Here is a 12,396-nt window from a genome sequence, read left to right as displayed (position 1 = left end):
TAATAAATCTTAGTTGAAATGGCAGACTTTCTGTTTTTCCTTCCTTCCCAAAAAAAGTGCGGCAGTGAGCAGTCAGCCTCACCTCAATCCCGAGAATCTGAGTTCCTGTTTTTTCTGATTTCATGTCTTCAGTATGTTTTCAGAGACTTTCAAGACAATATGCTATTTTTTTCTGTCAGTCTAATAGTACTTAGTACTTAATATTTGCAAACTCAAGCAATTAATCGCATGAAAAACAACCCAATTTGAGCTGTCTAAAAAAAATGTTTTTTTTTTTGTTTGTTTTTTGCTACACCACCCAAAGTTAGGTCAACTGATGGACTGAGAGTTTAATCAGCACTTGATCCGGATAGGGAGGGACAATTCTGTCACTGGGACAGATATTCCCACCTCTGGTCATTACTGCAATGCACACCTGCGACCCTTGTGAGGAGAAGCAATTCAGAAAATGAATGGATATATGTTCGATTCTCACACCAAAAGCGCCAGCGACATCGGCACTTGAAAAATACCCCAGCACTCGAAGGGCAATGGCATCAGCTCCAATGGCGCCAGTGGCCGGACTTAACAGTAACCGGGTAAACAAAATGCCAAGTCCGGTGATGATACACTATCTCATTCAAGTCAGCAAATTATAAATCGATGACTAATTTGCCATGCCCACTCGAATAAGTGAACGAAACCATTTGTGGACAGCTCAAGGAATTAGCATGCAAGACAACATACCTTCTAGTCCGGGTGAAGGTGGCATCATTTATCTGCTCCCACACATCCCCACCCCTGTTGTTCAAAGTATTCTGTGGGGTATCCACATTACATAAATTGACATACAGTCCAACACACGACTGCTAGATATAGACAGTAACGTCTACTAACACACGACTGCTAGATATAGACAGTAACTTCTAAGATAATCCATCTGGACCCGCCTCACCCCACTCAAAACTAAAAATTTGCAGATTATCACACCCATGCGCTTGTCTCGGACATCTATTGTTTTTTGCATGCCATTGGGAGAGGGGCAAAGCTGTCAACGGATCACCTATTGGTGGTGCGTTGGTCTCCTTTATAAGGGAGGAAGTTGATCAGAGCTGGCAGAACCAAATATACGTATTGTGAATCTGTTGGGAAGAGTAGTCTGTCAGAAGTGACATTTGACAGTGCCCCACTGTATTACCTGAATATGTTATAACATGATAGAGTATACTATCAATCCTGGAAATAAAAATAGTCCTCTCTTGTATACACGGGTGGAGTGGATCTTTACATTTGATTGCCAGGAAGCCCTGAAGAAAGTGACAGAAGCTTTGTGTAAAAAAAAAAAAAACTTGTCATTATCACTTCCATTCCCCAGCTAGTGGGTGGGCAAGGGTTAATTGGTGTTGATTAGCTGTCTTATCCAGTGGAGGGGTCCTCAAAGGAAGACGTGCAAAGGTCACGTGCAGACAGTGATGTGAAATTAGAGTCAAGTGCTCTGCAGCTTTTAGGAGATTGGGCGACAGATAAGGAATACTGACACAGCAACATAAAAATCGACAGTATTTTCTGGACTATAAGCCGCTACTTTGCACAAGCTTTGAACCCTGCGACTTGTAGTCTGGTGCGGCGTATCTATTGATTTTTTTGTGATTTTTGTGATGTCTAATACACTTATACATTCATTAGCAAGAAGGTTGTGCAGCACCGCTTTTATCGGAGTAGGGCTATGTGACCAGACATGGTCACTAGGGAGAAGAGTGGAGTTTTGATCGCATGTCCGTCCGCCAAGCAAATAGCGCCGCACAATTGAGACGAACAAGAGACAGAACGGGATCAAGATGGCCATTACTGGAGAAAGGAAGCTTTTATACATAAACCCTCATTATGGAGGACAAAGAAATGCTCACGATGCCGCTTCTAAGTCAAAGGCAGTTGATTTGGCTCTTAACGAAGGAAATAGAGCTGCTCATGTACTGTAGAGGTTTCCTCCGGCCACGAGAGGACACTGGGCTATTGTTGATGACATCTTGGTGCATCACCCTTTTCATTATTTTTTTCCGGGTCATGTCTCCTCCGGAGCTTTACGTGTAGCTCGTATCGCATTGCCAACTTTACCCCTGTAAGTGGTCCCATTGTATTTAATATTAATTGTGTGTTCCCTGCACATTAAGTTTATTATGGTCGTCGCTGAGATTTATAGGCGTGTATGTTTGCAGAGCTCCTTCATCTCTGTCAATAAGCGTTATGTTAATAAAAAGTATGCGTCCCCAAAGAACCATTGTTTATTTTTATCATTCAGGTATCTTTGTGTTGTATTTGAGGTATGTACGTATGTATGTTAAATGTTTGTGTGTGAGATACATGTATGTATTAATATTGTGCATGTATATGTTAAGTGTTCTAGCAATAAGCAGGTGGAAGGTAATTTAGTATTTTGTTGGGATAAGTGAGGCAAAATGATTTATGGCTGGGTATTTAGGGATTATTAAAAGGGGGTGGGATTAAATAAATTATACATCTTCCCACTCCTTTTCAGGCATGTAAATATGATTTATGGTTTCCTTTGTGGTTCTATCTTGATTGCCACTCTTTTAGTTTATGTGTGATGTAGTATGTATGTATGTCTGTATGTGTATATATGTGTATGCATGTATTTTGTCTTGTCTTTTCATTTGTGTACAGTAATCTTATTTTTTTCCACGTTTGAAATAAACAAAATGAAACGAAACGAAACCATCTCTTTCCTGACATTCTTTATGTATATTCTCTTACAAGTTGTAGTTAAACATTAAAACAACTGAGGCTTATATTCCGGTGCGGTTTATACGTATAGGAACAAAAGATTTTTTCCGAAGTTTAGCTGGTGCGGTTTATAATCGGGTGGGACTTATAGTCCAGAAAATACTGTAATTTATTCCAATGCTTGGCACTTTTTGTTGACTGCTGTTTTCGATGAATGTCCTCGAAAAATAAGCAACGAGCCGTAGTTAATGAGGTGTTGGATTGTATTGTGATAAATTTAGTATTGCAAATTGTAGTTCATTTAATTGTGATAAATATAGATTATGTTTCTGTAACCAATGATATTTTCAGGATTTAAAGAACCGTAATTGTTTTTAGGAACATTATTTGTATTTACATTTTATGGCAATGTAAACAAATGGGGACAATTTTTAAAAAATTGACTTAAATTTCTCACATCAGAGAGTAATCAAAATCTGTTCCACTACTTTTCCTCACCATTATTTTGTGTTTTTGGGAATACATGGCGGAATGTCTGCCACTCGACCAGGCCAAACAAAGGTGTTGATTGCAACTCTCAGTTAATGGTGGGACATCTCAGCACCTAACATCTGAGTCATCCCAACCTAAGAGAGGCTGCTTGGACGGATAATGTCATTAGAAATATACCAAGAGGCAAGGCTTATCGACCTTGTCACTGCACTGTGACAATAGTGTCACTGTTCAGAATGGCTTAATAGCTTCTAGTGTCATTCACTTTTGAAGACTTTATTTCTGGTGTTTAATTTTTTTTTAAATTGTATTATGATTTTATGTTATTTTTTGTTGTATTTTTCATGCAATGTATTTCACAATTTCTGGAGATCGTACTAATTTGTCTAGTCTGAATATTGAAACATAAATCTCTGAAGATGTTGAGGCTAGTGTCCTTTTTGTTCCATGTGACTCAAAGCCAAAGTGACTTGCAAGAATAACTTTGCCTGTGGGTAGGACATTTCTGATAACACTGCATTCTGCAGGCACCGGAGACAACTCTGATGCCTGTGTTTGATTGCGTCTCTAATGTTATTCCCCCCCTTCACAATAATCGGGAAAGCAGAGGTGAAGCAATAGCCAGCAGACTACTACAGTGCAGAAAGTGGCGTGCGATCTATTTCAACTGTGTTAATGGACAGAAGCATCCAGTTTTCTCTGGTTTGTAATGATGCACAAAAGGCTCTGTTAATTCAACCTTGCAAAGTGTAGGATGTTGCCTGTTGATAATTATGTACCGTAATTTTCGGACTAAAAGTCGCTCCGGAATATAGGTCGCATTAGCCATAAAATGCACAAAAACGTGAAAAAAAAAACATAAATAAGTTGTTCCGGAGTATAAGTCGCATTTTGGGGGGAAATTTATTCGACAAAATCCAACACCAAGAACAGACATGAACGAGCAACAACAGGCTAAACGATAGGTATGCTAACGTGACATAAACACAAACGAAGAGCTGAGAACGGGCCTGACGTAACATTCAGAGTTATTAACAAAACTATTACATAAATAAGACGTTTATAAAACCATCTGTGTCACTCCAATTCATTAAATCCATCGATCGTCCTTTGTCAACAATGGGTGCGCGCCGCTGACGGCGCTTGCACTTCAAAATATTCCACAGGCCCATATAACGATATATAAATTAGATATCAAATAACTATTATATAAGCAATAATATTATCAAACCATCTGTGCACTCTAAATCATTAAATCCATCGATCAAATTCCTCGTCCTTTGTCAACAACGCCTCGCGTGCGCCCTGATGTCAGCCTCATCGTTATTCCACAGTTCTAGTATATAACTTTATTGCAGCGTTAACAAAGTACAAGGAAAGATATGGGTTTGGTAAACTGCTCTTTATTTAACAAAACAAACTTCTTCAATTCAGTTGATTATATATAGAAAAAAATCATTCTTTATAGTGTCATCTATTTATTGTCTAAGGAAACTCTTGCTTCCGGTCTTTGGGATTAACCAGCAAAATATTGCTCCTCAAAATTAGAATGTTGCTCCTAAAATTAAGTCAGTAATTCACAAAACTACTCCACAAATGAAAAAAATTGGCCTTGAAATGACAGACTTAAGTTGACGGGAGTATCTGCGCTGCCAGAAAAGTGAGCTCGTGTATGCTGTTTTTTTTCCCTCTTACGTACATACAAAGAAGAATATGAATGTATTGGTGTGGTTTAAAACGGTAGCACAAGCACAAGTTTAAGGGACTACAATCAAGATATTGTAAAAACCTCTTTTCATTAGTTATTTAGCTGCACATTTACAGCAGTATTTGCATGAAACCACGCATAATTCCATTATGCCTAACAGCCTTGGATTTAGGGGGTTATTAAACCTTCAGTAGACAAGATCAGGGCCATTGGCACCAGGTCGTCTTCTAAAAATAGCTAACAAGTAATTGGACATTTGGCTTTTCTTAGAATGTTGTAGTGATCATTTGAAAATGGAAATGTTTACAGGGATCATGGAAATAGTGTTGGATATCGACATTTAACTGTCTCTTTAACTGTCTGATCTTAACCACTATATCATCGCAAGATTTTTCCTCACTTAATTGTCACGCATATATGAATTTTATTGATTTCAAGTGGCAATACTACTGGCGCTAGCTAGCCTTTTTCCTGTTTTTGTAGGCTATTGTGTCGACCTTGAAATAAAAATTCACTGCGGCCAGAAACAGGCCCAGAATTGCTTCTACTCAGTATAAGACAAACATATAACAGTATTAGATCAAGTTTAATTATACAGAGGCTTGCAACTGGGCCCTCTATTCTCTCAGCAGTGAGGACGCTTTGTGTTTGTTGTCGGTTCAAGGCTTCCTAAAGGATGTGCTGGCATGTGCAAAAGGTTCTGGCAAAGAGGAAACTTGTGTGGTGGTTGTGGGGGTGGGTGGGGTGAACTGTTATTGTTTGCAAAGCGTGTAAGCGACCATCACAATGCCGCATCCATGGAAATGAAGCAAAGATAACAGAGAGAAAGAGAGAGAGAGAGAGAGAGAGAGCACGAAAAATTGCAGCTTTGACTGGCGACTTAACAAGCGAAACCAAATGTCTTTTGCTGAAAAACGTCAGATGCCTTGCCAGTGAGCGAGAGCGAATGTGAGAGAGAAATAGAACGAGCAAAAGCAGACCACAGAATCTTTCCTGCATCTTTTTCCCTTTTCTCCTCTGGTTTAAGACGACTCGGTGAATGTAGCAACATCAAAGGCCTCGCTCACTGAATGTACATTCTTGTTCCAGTATCCACATGAAACAGAGAGAGCTGGAGAAAAGCTGTGAGAGATGAAGCAAGTTGTTTTCCACTTCTGTCCTTGTACATCAGTATCTATGGAGGAAAGCTGATTAGAAATTAACTCATGCCAGCTTCACGCCGTACCAAGAAAGCAAGTGGTGTCTCTAAAATTAGGACACGTTTGTCACAATAATATGGCTAAAATCAGCATTGCAACAAGAGGGATCAAAAGACACTGGATTTTGCGCACCAGTAATTCAGCAATCTTCCCCCTGATTGGTAATTCTTCATCTTAACAGTATTTTATTTATGCATCCGACTGTGGGGTAACAATATGGAGAAGACCTTTTTGTGTTTCAGCAGGTCCATAAAGGGAAGTCAACCAAAACATTTTCTTTACAATAATATGCTGTATGTTCCCCTTTAATGAGTTTGGTGTGGGAGAACTTGACGGCCCAACTCAAAGCCCACTTCACCTAGAATAGAATTGGAAGGCTAAACCTGTGACCTTAGAAATGTTTTTCCTGGGTAAATGAACACATAAATAGTGCAGATGATTGCGCCCCATTTGTTTACAGCATTTAAAATTGACAAGGACTTTCCCAGAATCCTTCCAGCATTAGTAAATAGCTGATTGCATGTTTTAGCGTGAATATTGTTTCTTGTCGTGTGTTTAACTTACTTCTTGTGCATATTTTTTCACACTAAGATAATTTGGTGTTCAGCTAAATAGTAACTCCCTTGATCATTAACCTATTTCCTGTAAATTGTGTGGATCATACTATTAGCTTCTATCTTAAAGAGGGGATTTTATCATTTTGACCTTCTACATGACTAATTTTGCTGCTGAACAAAAGAATAAAAAGACAATCAGTTCTCAGATTAGAAAATCAGTCATTAAATTAGGGGGAAGAAATTGAACATGGAAGACTACGATACTAGTATTGAACAATACTGGGTATGAGAAGAAAATCAGGAATGATATCATGAATGTAACAAGATGTTCTGACGAGGAGTCTCACTGGTGCTTAAATGCTGAGGGTTAAGAGTGATAGGAGCCAGCTGCCTGAGGAGCTCAGCAGACCTGACCATGACAAGCCCTGTAACAGAAGAAAGATGCAACACAGGAAAACCACGAGCAATGGCTTCAAAGTATAACAGAATACAAAAATGTCTGCGGAAAAATTTTGTTTTCGGAATGAAAAAGTTTCTAGCAGTCTGCAATTTTAGTTTTAATTTTAATTTTACACCTCTTGCTCTCTCTTTCTCTCTCTCTCTCTCTCTCTCTCTCTCTCTCTCTCTGTCCCGAAAAATTTTCTTTTGGGAAAGAAAACCTTTCTAGCAATCTGCAGTTTTAGTTTTTATTTAACCCCCCCCCCTTGGTCTCTCTCTCTCTCTCTCTCTCTCTCTCTCTCTCTCTCTCTCTCTCTCTCTCTCTCTCTCTCTCGCTGTCCTGAAAAATTTTGTTTTGGGAAAGAAAAACTTTCTAGCAATCTGCAATTTGAGTTCTTATTTAAACTCCCCCCCTCCTCGGTCCCTCTCTCTCTCTCTCTCTCTCTCTCTCTCTCTCTCTCTCTCTCTCGCTCTCTCTCTCTCTCTCTCTGTCTCTCTCTCTCTCTCATGTCGGCGGTATGTGATGTGATAGCTATAAAATTGGGCTCAGACCAGTGGGATAGATAAGTCAAGACAGCCACGATTGTTCATACTATGCATAAGAGTAACACGCCTTTAAACGCAGCAAGAACCAGCTCAAAATAAAAGCTCTTGATGTACGTGTATTATTTGGTAGCCTTTCATTTCAAGTTGGCCTTTGCAGTGTGTTGGCGTCATGTTACCCTAATGCACACTAAGAAGTGTCGGTGCAGCCGGCTTTATTTGTCTTCCCAACGGTGCACACTAAATAAACGGGTACCCGAAACAGCAAAAATTGCTAAGCATTTTTTTTAATCAAGGTACTCTAACTAACTAGCAGTCATTTTACTGAAGAAAAGGCTAAATTACAAATGTTGAGTCCCTAAGTAGTAACATTTAACTTCACCCTTGACTCATATACTCCTTTGTACAGTCTACAATCATGGAATGCTCAACCTTTTGTTTCCAGCCTTGCCATATTTAGGATGCTCAAAGTCTTTGAGCAAGGCTGCTATGTCATTTGCCATATTCATATCTATGCTTTTACCACTTAGCATGTACCAGGTAACAATAAGTACTGTAGCAACATGAAAGTCTTCCTTGTTGAACCCCCACCACTAAATGAACTGAAAGCGGCATCATCTTTCTAATCTATATCACTAACCCAATTCATTTTTGTATCCATACGAGTCGTGAGTGGAACCTTTGTAGTGAACCCAATGCATATTGGATGTTTGCAGACTCTACAGGCAGATTTCAGATCCATGTAACATTTAAAGGAGCTGCATGATGCTATTTTAAGCTTTCTACAGTTAATCATAAAGATGTGTGTTCATAGCACAATGCCAACTGGGTTATTGGGGTGGCTATTTTTTATTTTATTTTTTCACCAAAACACCGCCTCTGCTGGACTCACACATGTACATTGATACACTCGAGGTGCATTTAGTCATCACTCTCAAAGTAAGATATCTCAAAAATGTGTAGAGAAAACTCATTTAATGCAACATACAGTAATGACTAGTAGTTGAGCACATTGTAAAAGGTCCTGAAAACATTTTGTGCTTCAATTGATGCACAAAAACTCAGAACAGCCAAAGGTCAACTCAAGTTGCAGCTGCCCTGAGAAACTGTGTTTAGACTGTAGGGGCAATACGGGGTAGGCCCTCACTTTGTGACATCACAAAATGAGGTCACCACTCTGGGGGTGTCTTTTGTGACAGTAAGTCACCTGTAATGTGAAACAGTAGTTGGAATGCTGACATTTTATGCAACATACTCTATTTTGTGGAGTTTTTCTCAAGTCATGGAATTCAAAGCTTTTCAACTTGAAAACTTAACAGCTTCAGTTAAAACCTCCTTACCTTTACATTGACCACCCAAGGTGATACTAGCCCTCACCTTTCTGTCTGAGGGAGCCTCTTACTTTATAAAGGGTGTGCACCTGTGTCTATACGTGTGTGCATGTGTGTGAATGTGTTTGCTGTGTTTGTGCTTCTACCGCCCACCATCTGGGCCGTGTTTGGAGAGCTTCACTGTAAAAATCACAGTCACGCTGTGGAAGGATTACCACTGTGAAAAGCAACACCTGGAAGAACCTCAGTCACATGCTCAAAGACGTCTCAGACTTCTTAGCTAGAGGTGCGGGGTTTGTTTATGACCTACATGGTCATTCAAGTCCTCACTTGACCTTAAAAGAGACACAAAGAACACATTCCACGCCAAACACTACCATGGTCGCAGTATCACCATACAACAGTGAGATTAAAAAAAAAAAAAAAAAAAAGGTACCGTATGCCTGTGCGCAAAGACGGTTGCATGGCAAATGTTTTTTTCTGTTTTTATACCATGCCAAAACCTTAAAGGCTGATTATCCACAGTCAGTGTAAGCCTGTGAATGAGAGAGTGCCATAATCCCAGATGGAAATTAAGTCAGAGCGTCTCCATTGAAGATTTCCCATCAGAAATAATCTCAGTCTTGGATTAGTTACAATTAAAAACTGTTTTGATGTTCTAAGTGGTTGTTCCACAGTATTATAATATTGTACAGCAGTTTTTATTTATATTTCTGTTTATGATACATTCTCACCATTGTCAAATTGGAGCTAAAGCAATAGGTAGTCTATATTGAGACAAGGGGCAGTGCCCAACTAGAGCCAACATAGGGTCTTATTTTTCAGTCATTGTAGTATGTATTTTACACCTAATTTTGTCGTATTTTAAATGGACAATATTGTAGGAATTGCAGTGCGAAAAGACAAGAGGCGGTTTCTATTTTCGACTATGCAATGGCGTGCCATCCTCTTTCTCCATCCATGTTCCTCACTCATGTCAACCCCTTGTAGATGAGCACAATGGAACAAACCCACTTGCACTAAGCAGAGGCGGGGTAACTACACAACAAAAGCTACATGGTGAATTAATATCGTATTCATTTTCACCCAGAACAATTACGTTATTCCCCAAAAGCATCTAGTACGTATTTCCCTACCGCAAGTTTGCGATACACTTGTATGCACGGCTCTGAATTCAGATTCTAGAATTGTTGAATTTGTTCTGTTTTTTGTTAGCATGCCAATCGTGAGCTTACCAGTCAGCACTGAATTAATCTTGTCTCTAAATTTTTCCAGATTTTATGCTAGATGACAGCATTATCAGAGAGAGTTATTTTGTTTGTTGCTAGAAAGACTGAGAAAGTCTTTGTGTTTCTTTGTTCAGGGTGATCGGGAATTGGAACCCAGCTGACTTTGGATGAAAGGTGGACTTCATTCTGTACTGCCATTCAATCACAGACGACATTTACAGATGCAAAACTATTCTGATGCAAATCCACACTGTCACTGAGTGGGACGGAACTCGTGCTGCTTGCACGAAAGTCAGGCAAGTGTACCACCACACCATTGACAGTACCAGTGTTTTCCATCCCCTTTCATTTGACTCATGACAATATTTTTTGTTTGTAGGTTTTCTTTCATCAGCAGCATGAATACACACGCTTTCCTTTGTACACAGCACACTCCATTCAAGTCCACCAGCTCCCTCGCACCCACAACTCTTCTCCCTGCCCCAGCTGTCCACCCTCAATGTTGACCAAATGACACTGCTGGTGGTGTCTGGGTCTGATGTTGATGACATCACGCATCACAATGAGTCCACTGCCGCCGCGGGCACTAGTGTCCATTGTCACCCTCATAGTGAGTGTCCTTGTTTGCAGGGAGGGCAGGGTTGGTGTGGCACGCTCCCTCAGTAAATGATGCAAGAGGGCAAGACTTCTGGTGCATAGCAGGCCTTTTTGGGGGGAGTGGGTGAGAGAGTTGGGAGGGGAGTCTGAGTGTACTGGACATTGAGTTAATGGGAAGACGTTTTTTTCTCCTCTGACAATCAATTCTCTTATCAGCCACGATGAAAAACGAAGAAATATGTGTTTGATGTCAAGATGTGATTGATACTTATACATACTACTGTGTCTGTGAACAGATGTGTTATGTATGGTTAACTATAAATCAGGAGTTGGATATGTTAGCCTACAATGATTCATTGCTCCCACCTCCTGTCCGTTTGAGAGTTAGTCCCTCGAAAGCACTCCACATTTTTGTTGTCACTGAATGTAATAATAATGATAATAATATAATAATAATAATGATGAATAAGGTGGCTGGGTGGCGCACTGACTAGCACATCCGCCTCTCAGTTCGAAGGGTGCAGTTTCGATTCCAAACCCTGTGTGGAGTTTGGATGTTCTCCCCGTGCCTGCATGGGTTTTATTTAGGCACTCCGGTTTCCTACCACATCCCCAAAATATGCTTGGTTGGCCAATTGAGCACTCCAAATCGCCAATCGGTCTGAGTGCGAGTACAGGTGGTGGTTTGTGCGATTGGCTGGCAACCACATCAGGGTTTCCCCCGCCTACCGCCCGATAACAGCTGCTCCAGCACACCCGCGATGCCCTTGGGGACAAGCGGTACAGAAAATGGATGGAAGATTCTCATTACAAGTTAGCTACAATTTGGTTACAAGTTTTGCATTTTCATTATAAAGTCAACTCGTAAATCAAACCCGATTTAAAAAACTTAAAAGAACTTGAATAACGTGAGTAGAGCACACTACCCAAACAGCAATATTGTAATTCCAATGCAAGTGACAATTAATATGTAATATTCTACATTGTGGAAGTAATTTGCCGAACACTGTGTGTGTTAACAGTTGCATTTGATAGTTGATTTTCCAGGTGCATGTACTTGAAGAAAATCACCTTTTGTTTCTCCACATAACTGAGGAAATCACAGGTTATACAGACCGGGGAAATAAAAGGAAGAAAAGTGTGTATTCGCCCAATGACAAACTACACATCTATTAAATTTGCATGTGAGCACAGAAACATTCTGGATCCACCCTAACCCAAAATGCTTGAGCTTCTCCACAATTAAACTGAATAAAGCATCACGATGCTACACCACAAGTGCATCGAATTCAAATCCTCTGATTTTGCAGGCCTTTTGCTTTTTAAAGGCTGTTGCATGCCAATGACAAACCTAGATGTCATACTCAAAAACATGTCACAGGTGAATTTTGCTTTTCTGGTACGCACAAAACAATGGGAAAATGGATTTTCACCTTTAACTTTCATGCTTTACTGCTTTGAATCTAAGTCTGCTTCTTTTAAATGACTTCAGGTTTACAGTGATTCCTTGTTTATCGTGGGAAATGCGTTCCAGAACCTCCCGCAAAAAAACGAAAATCCGCGAAAAGGAAATGGTATATG

At 40.0% G+C, this 12,396-nt stretch overlaps 1 protein-coding gene across 1 annotated transcript in view; it reads left to right on the top strand.

The window, feature by feature from the left end:
• LOC148398771 (uncharacterized) overlaps nucleotides 1-11,988 on the top strand; it is an 81,493-nt gene extending 69,505 nt beyond the window's left edge. Inside the window, exons 5-6 of the mRNA XM_088374544.1 lie at nucleotides 10,353-10,514; nucleotides 10,598-11,988. Coding sequence (XP_088230670.1) covers nucleotides 10,353-10,389 — 37 coding nt within the window. The 3' untranslated portion in view covers nucleotides 10,390-10,514; nucleotides 10,598-11,988. The remainder of the gene's footprint in view (nucleotides 1-10,352; nucleotides 10,515-10,597) is intronic.
• The last annotated feature ends 408 nt before the right edge of the window (nucleotides 11,989-12,396 follow it).

This window comes from Syngnathus floridae, chromosome 4 (genome assembly GCF_059516105.1).
Source record: "Syngnathus floridae isolate MCC-2025c chromosome 4, RoL_Sflo_1.0, whole genome shotgun sequence".
NCBI classification, from domain to species: domain Eukaryota; kingdom Metazoa; phylum Chordata; class Actinopteri; order Syngnathiformes; family Syngnathidae; genus Syngnathus; species Syngnathus floridae.
This window is presented reverse-complemented; position numbering and strand designations above follow the sequence as displayed.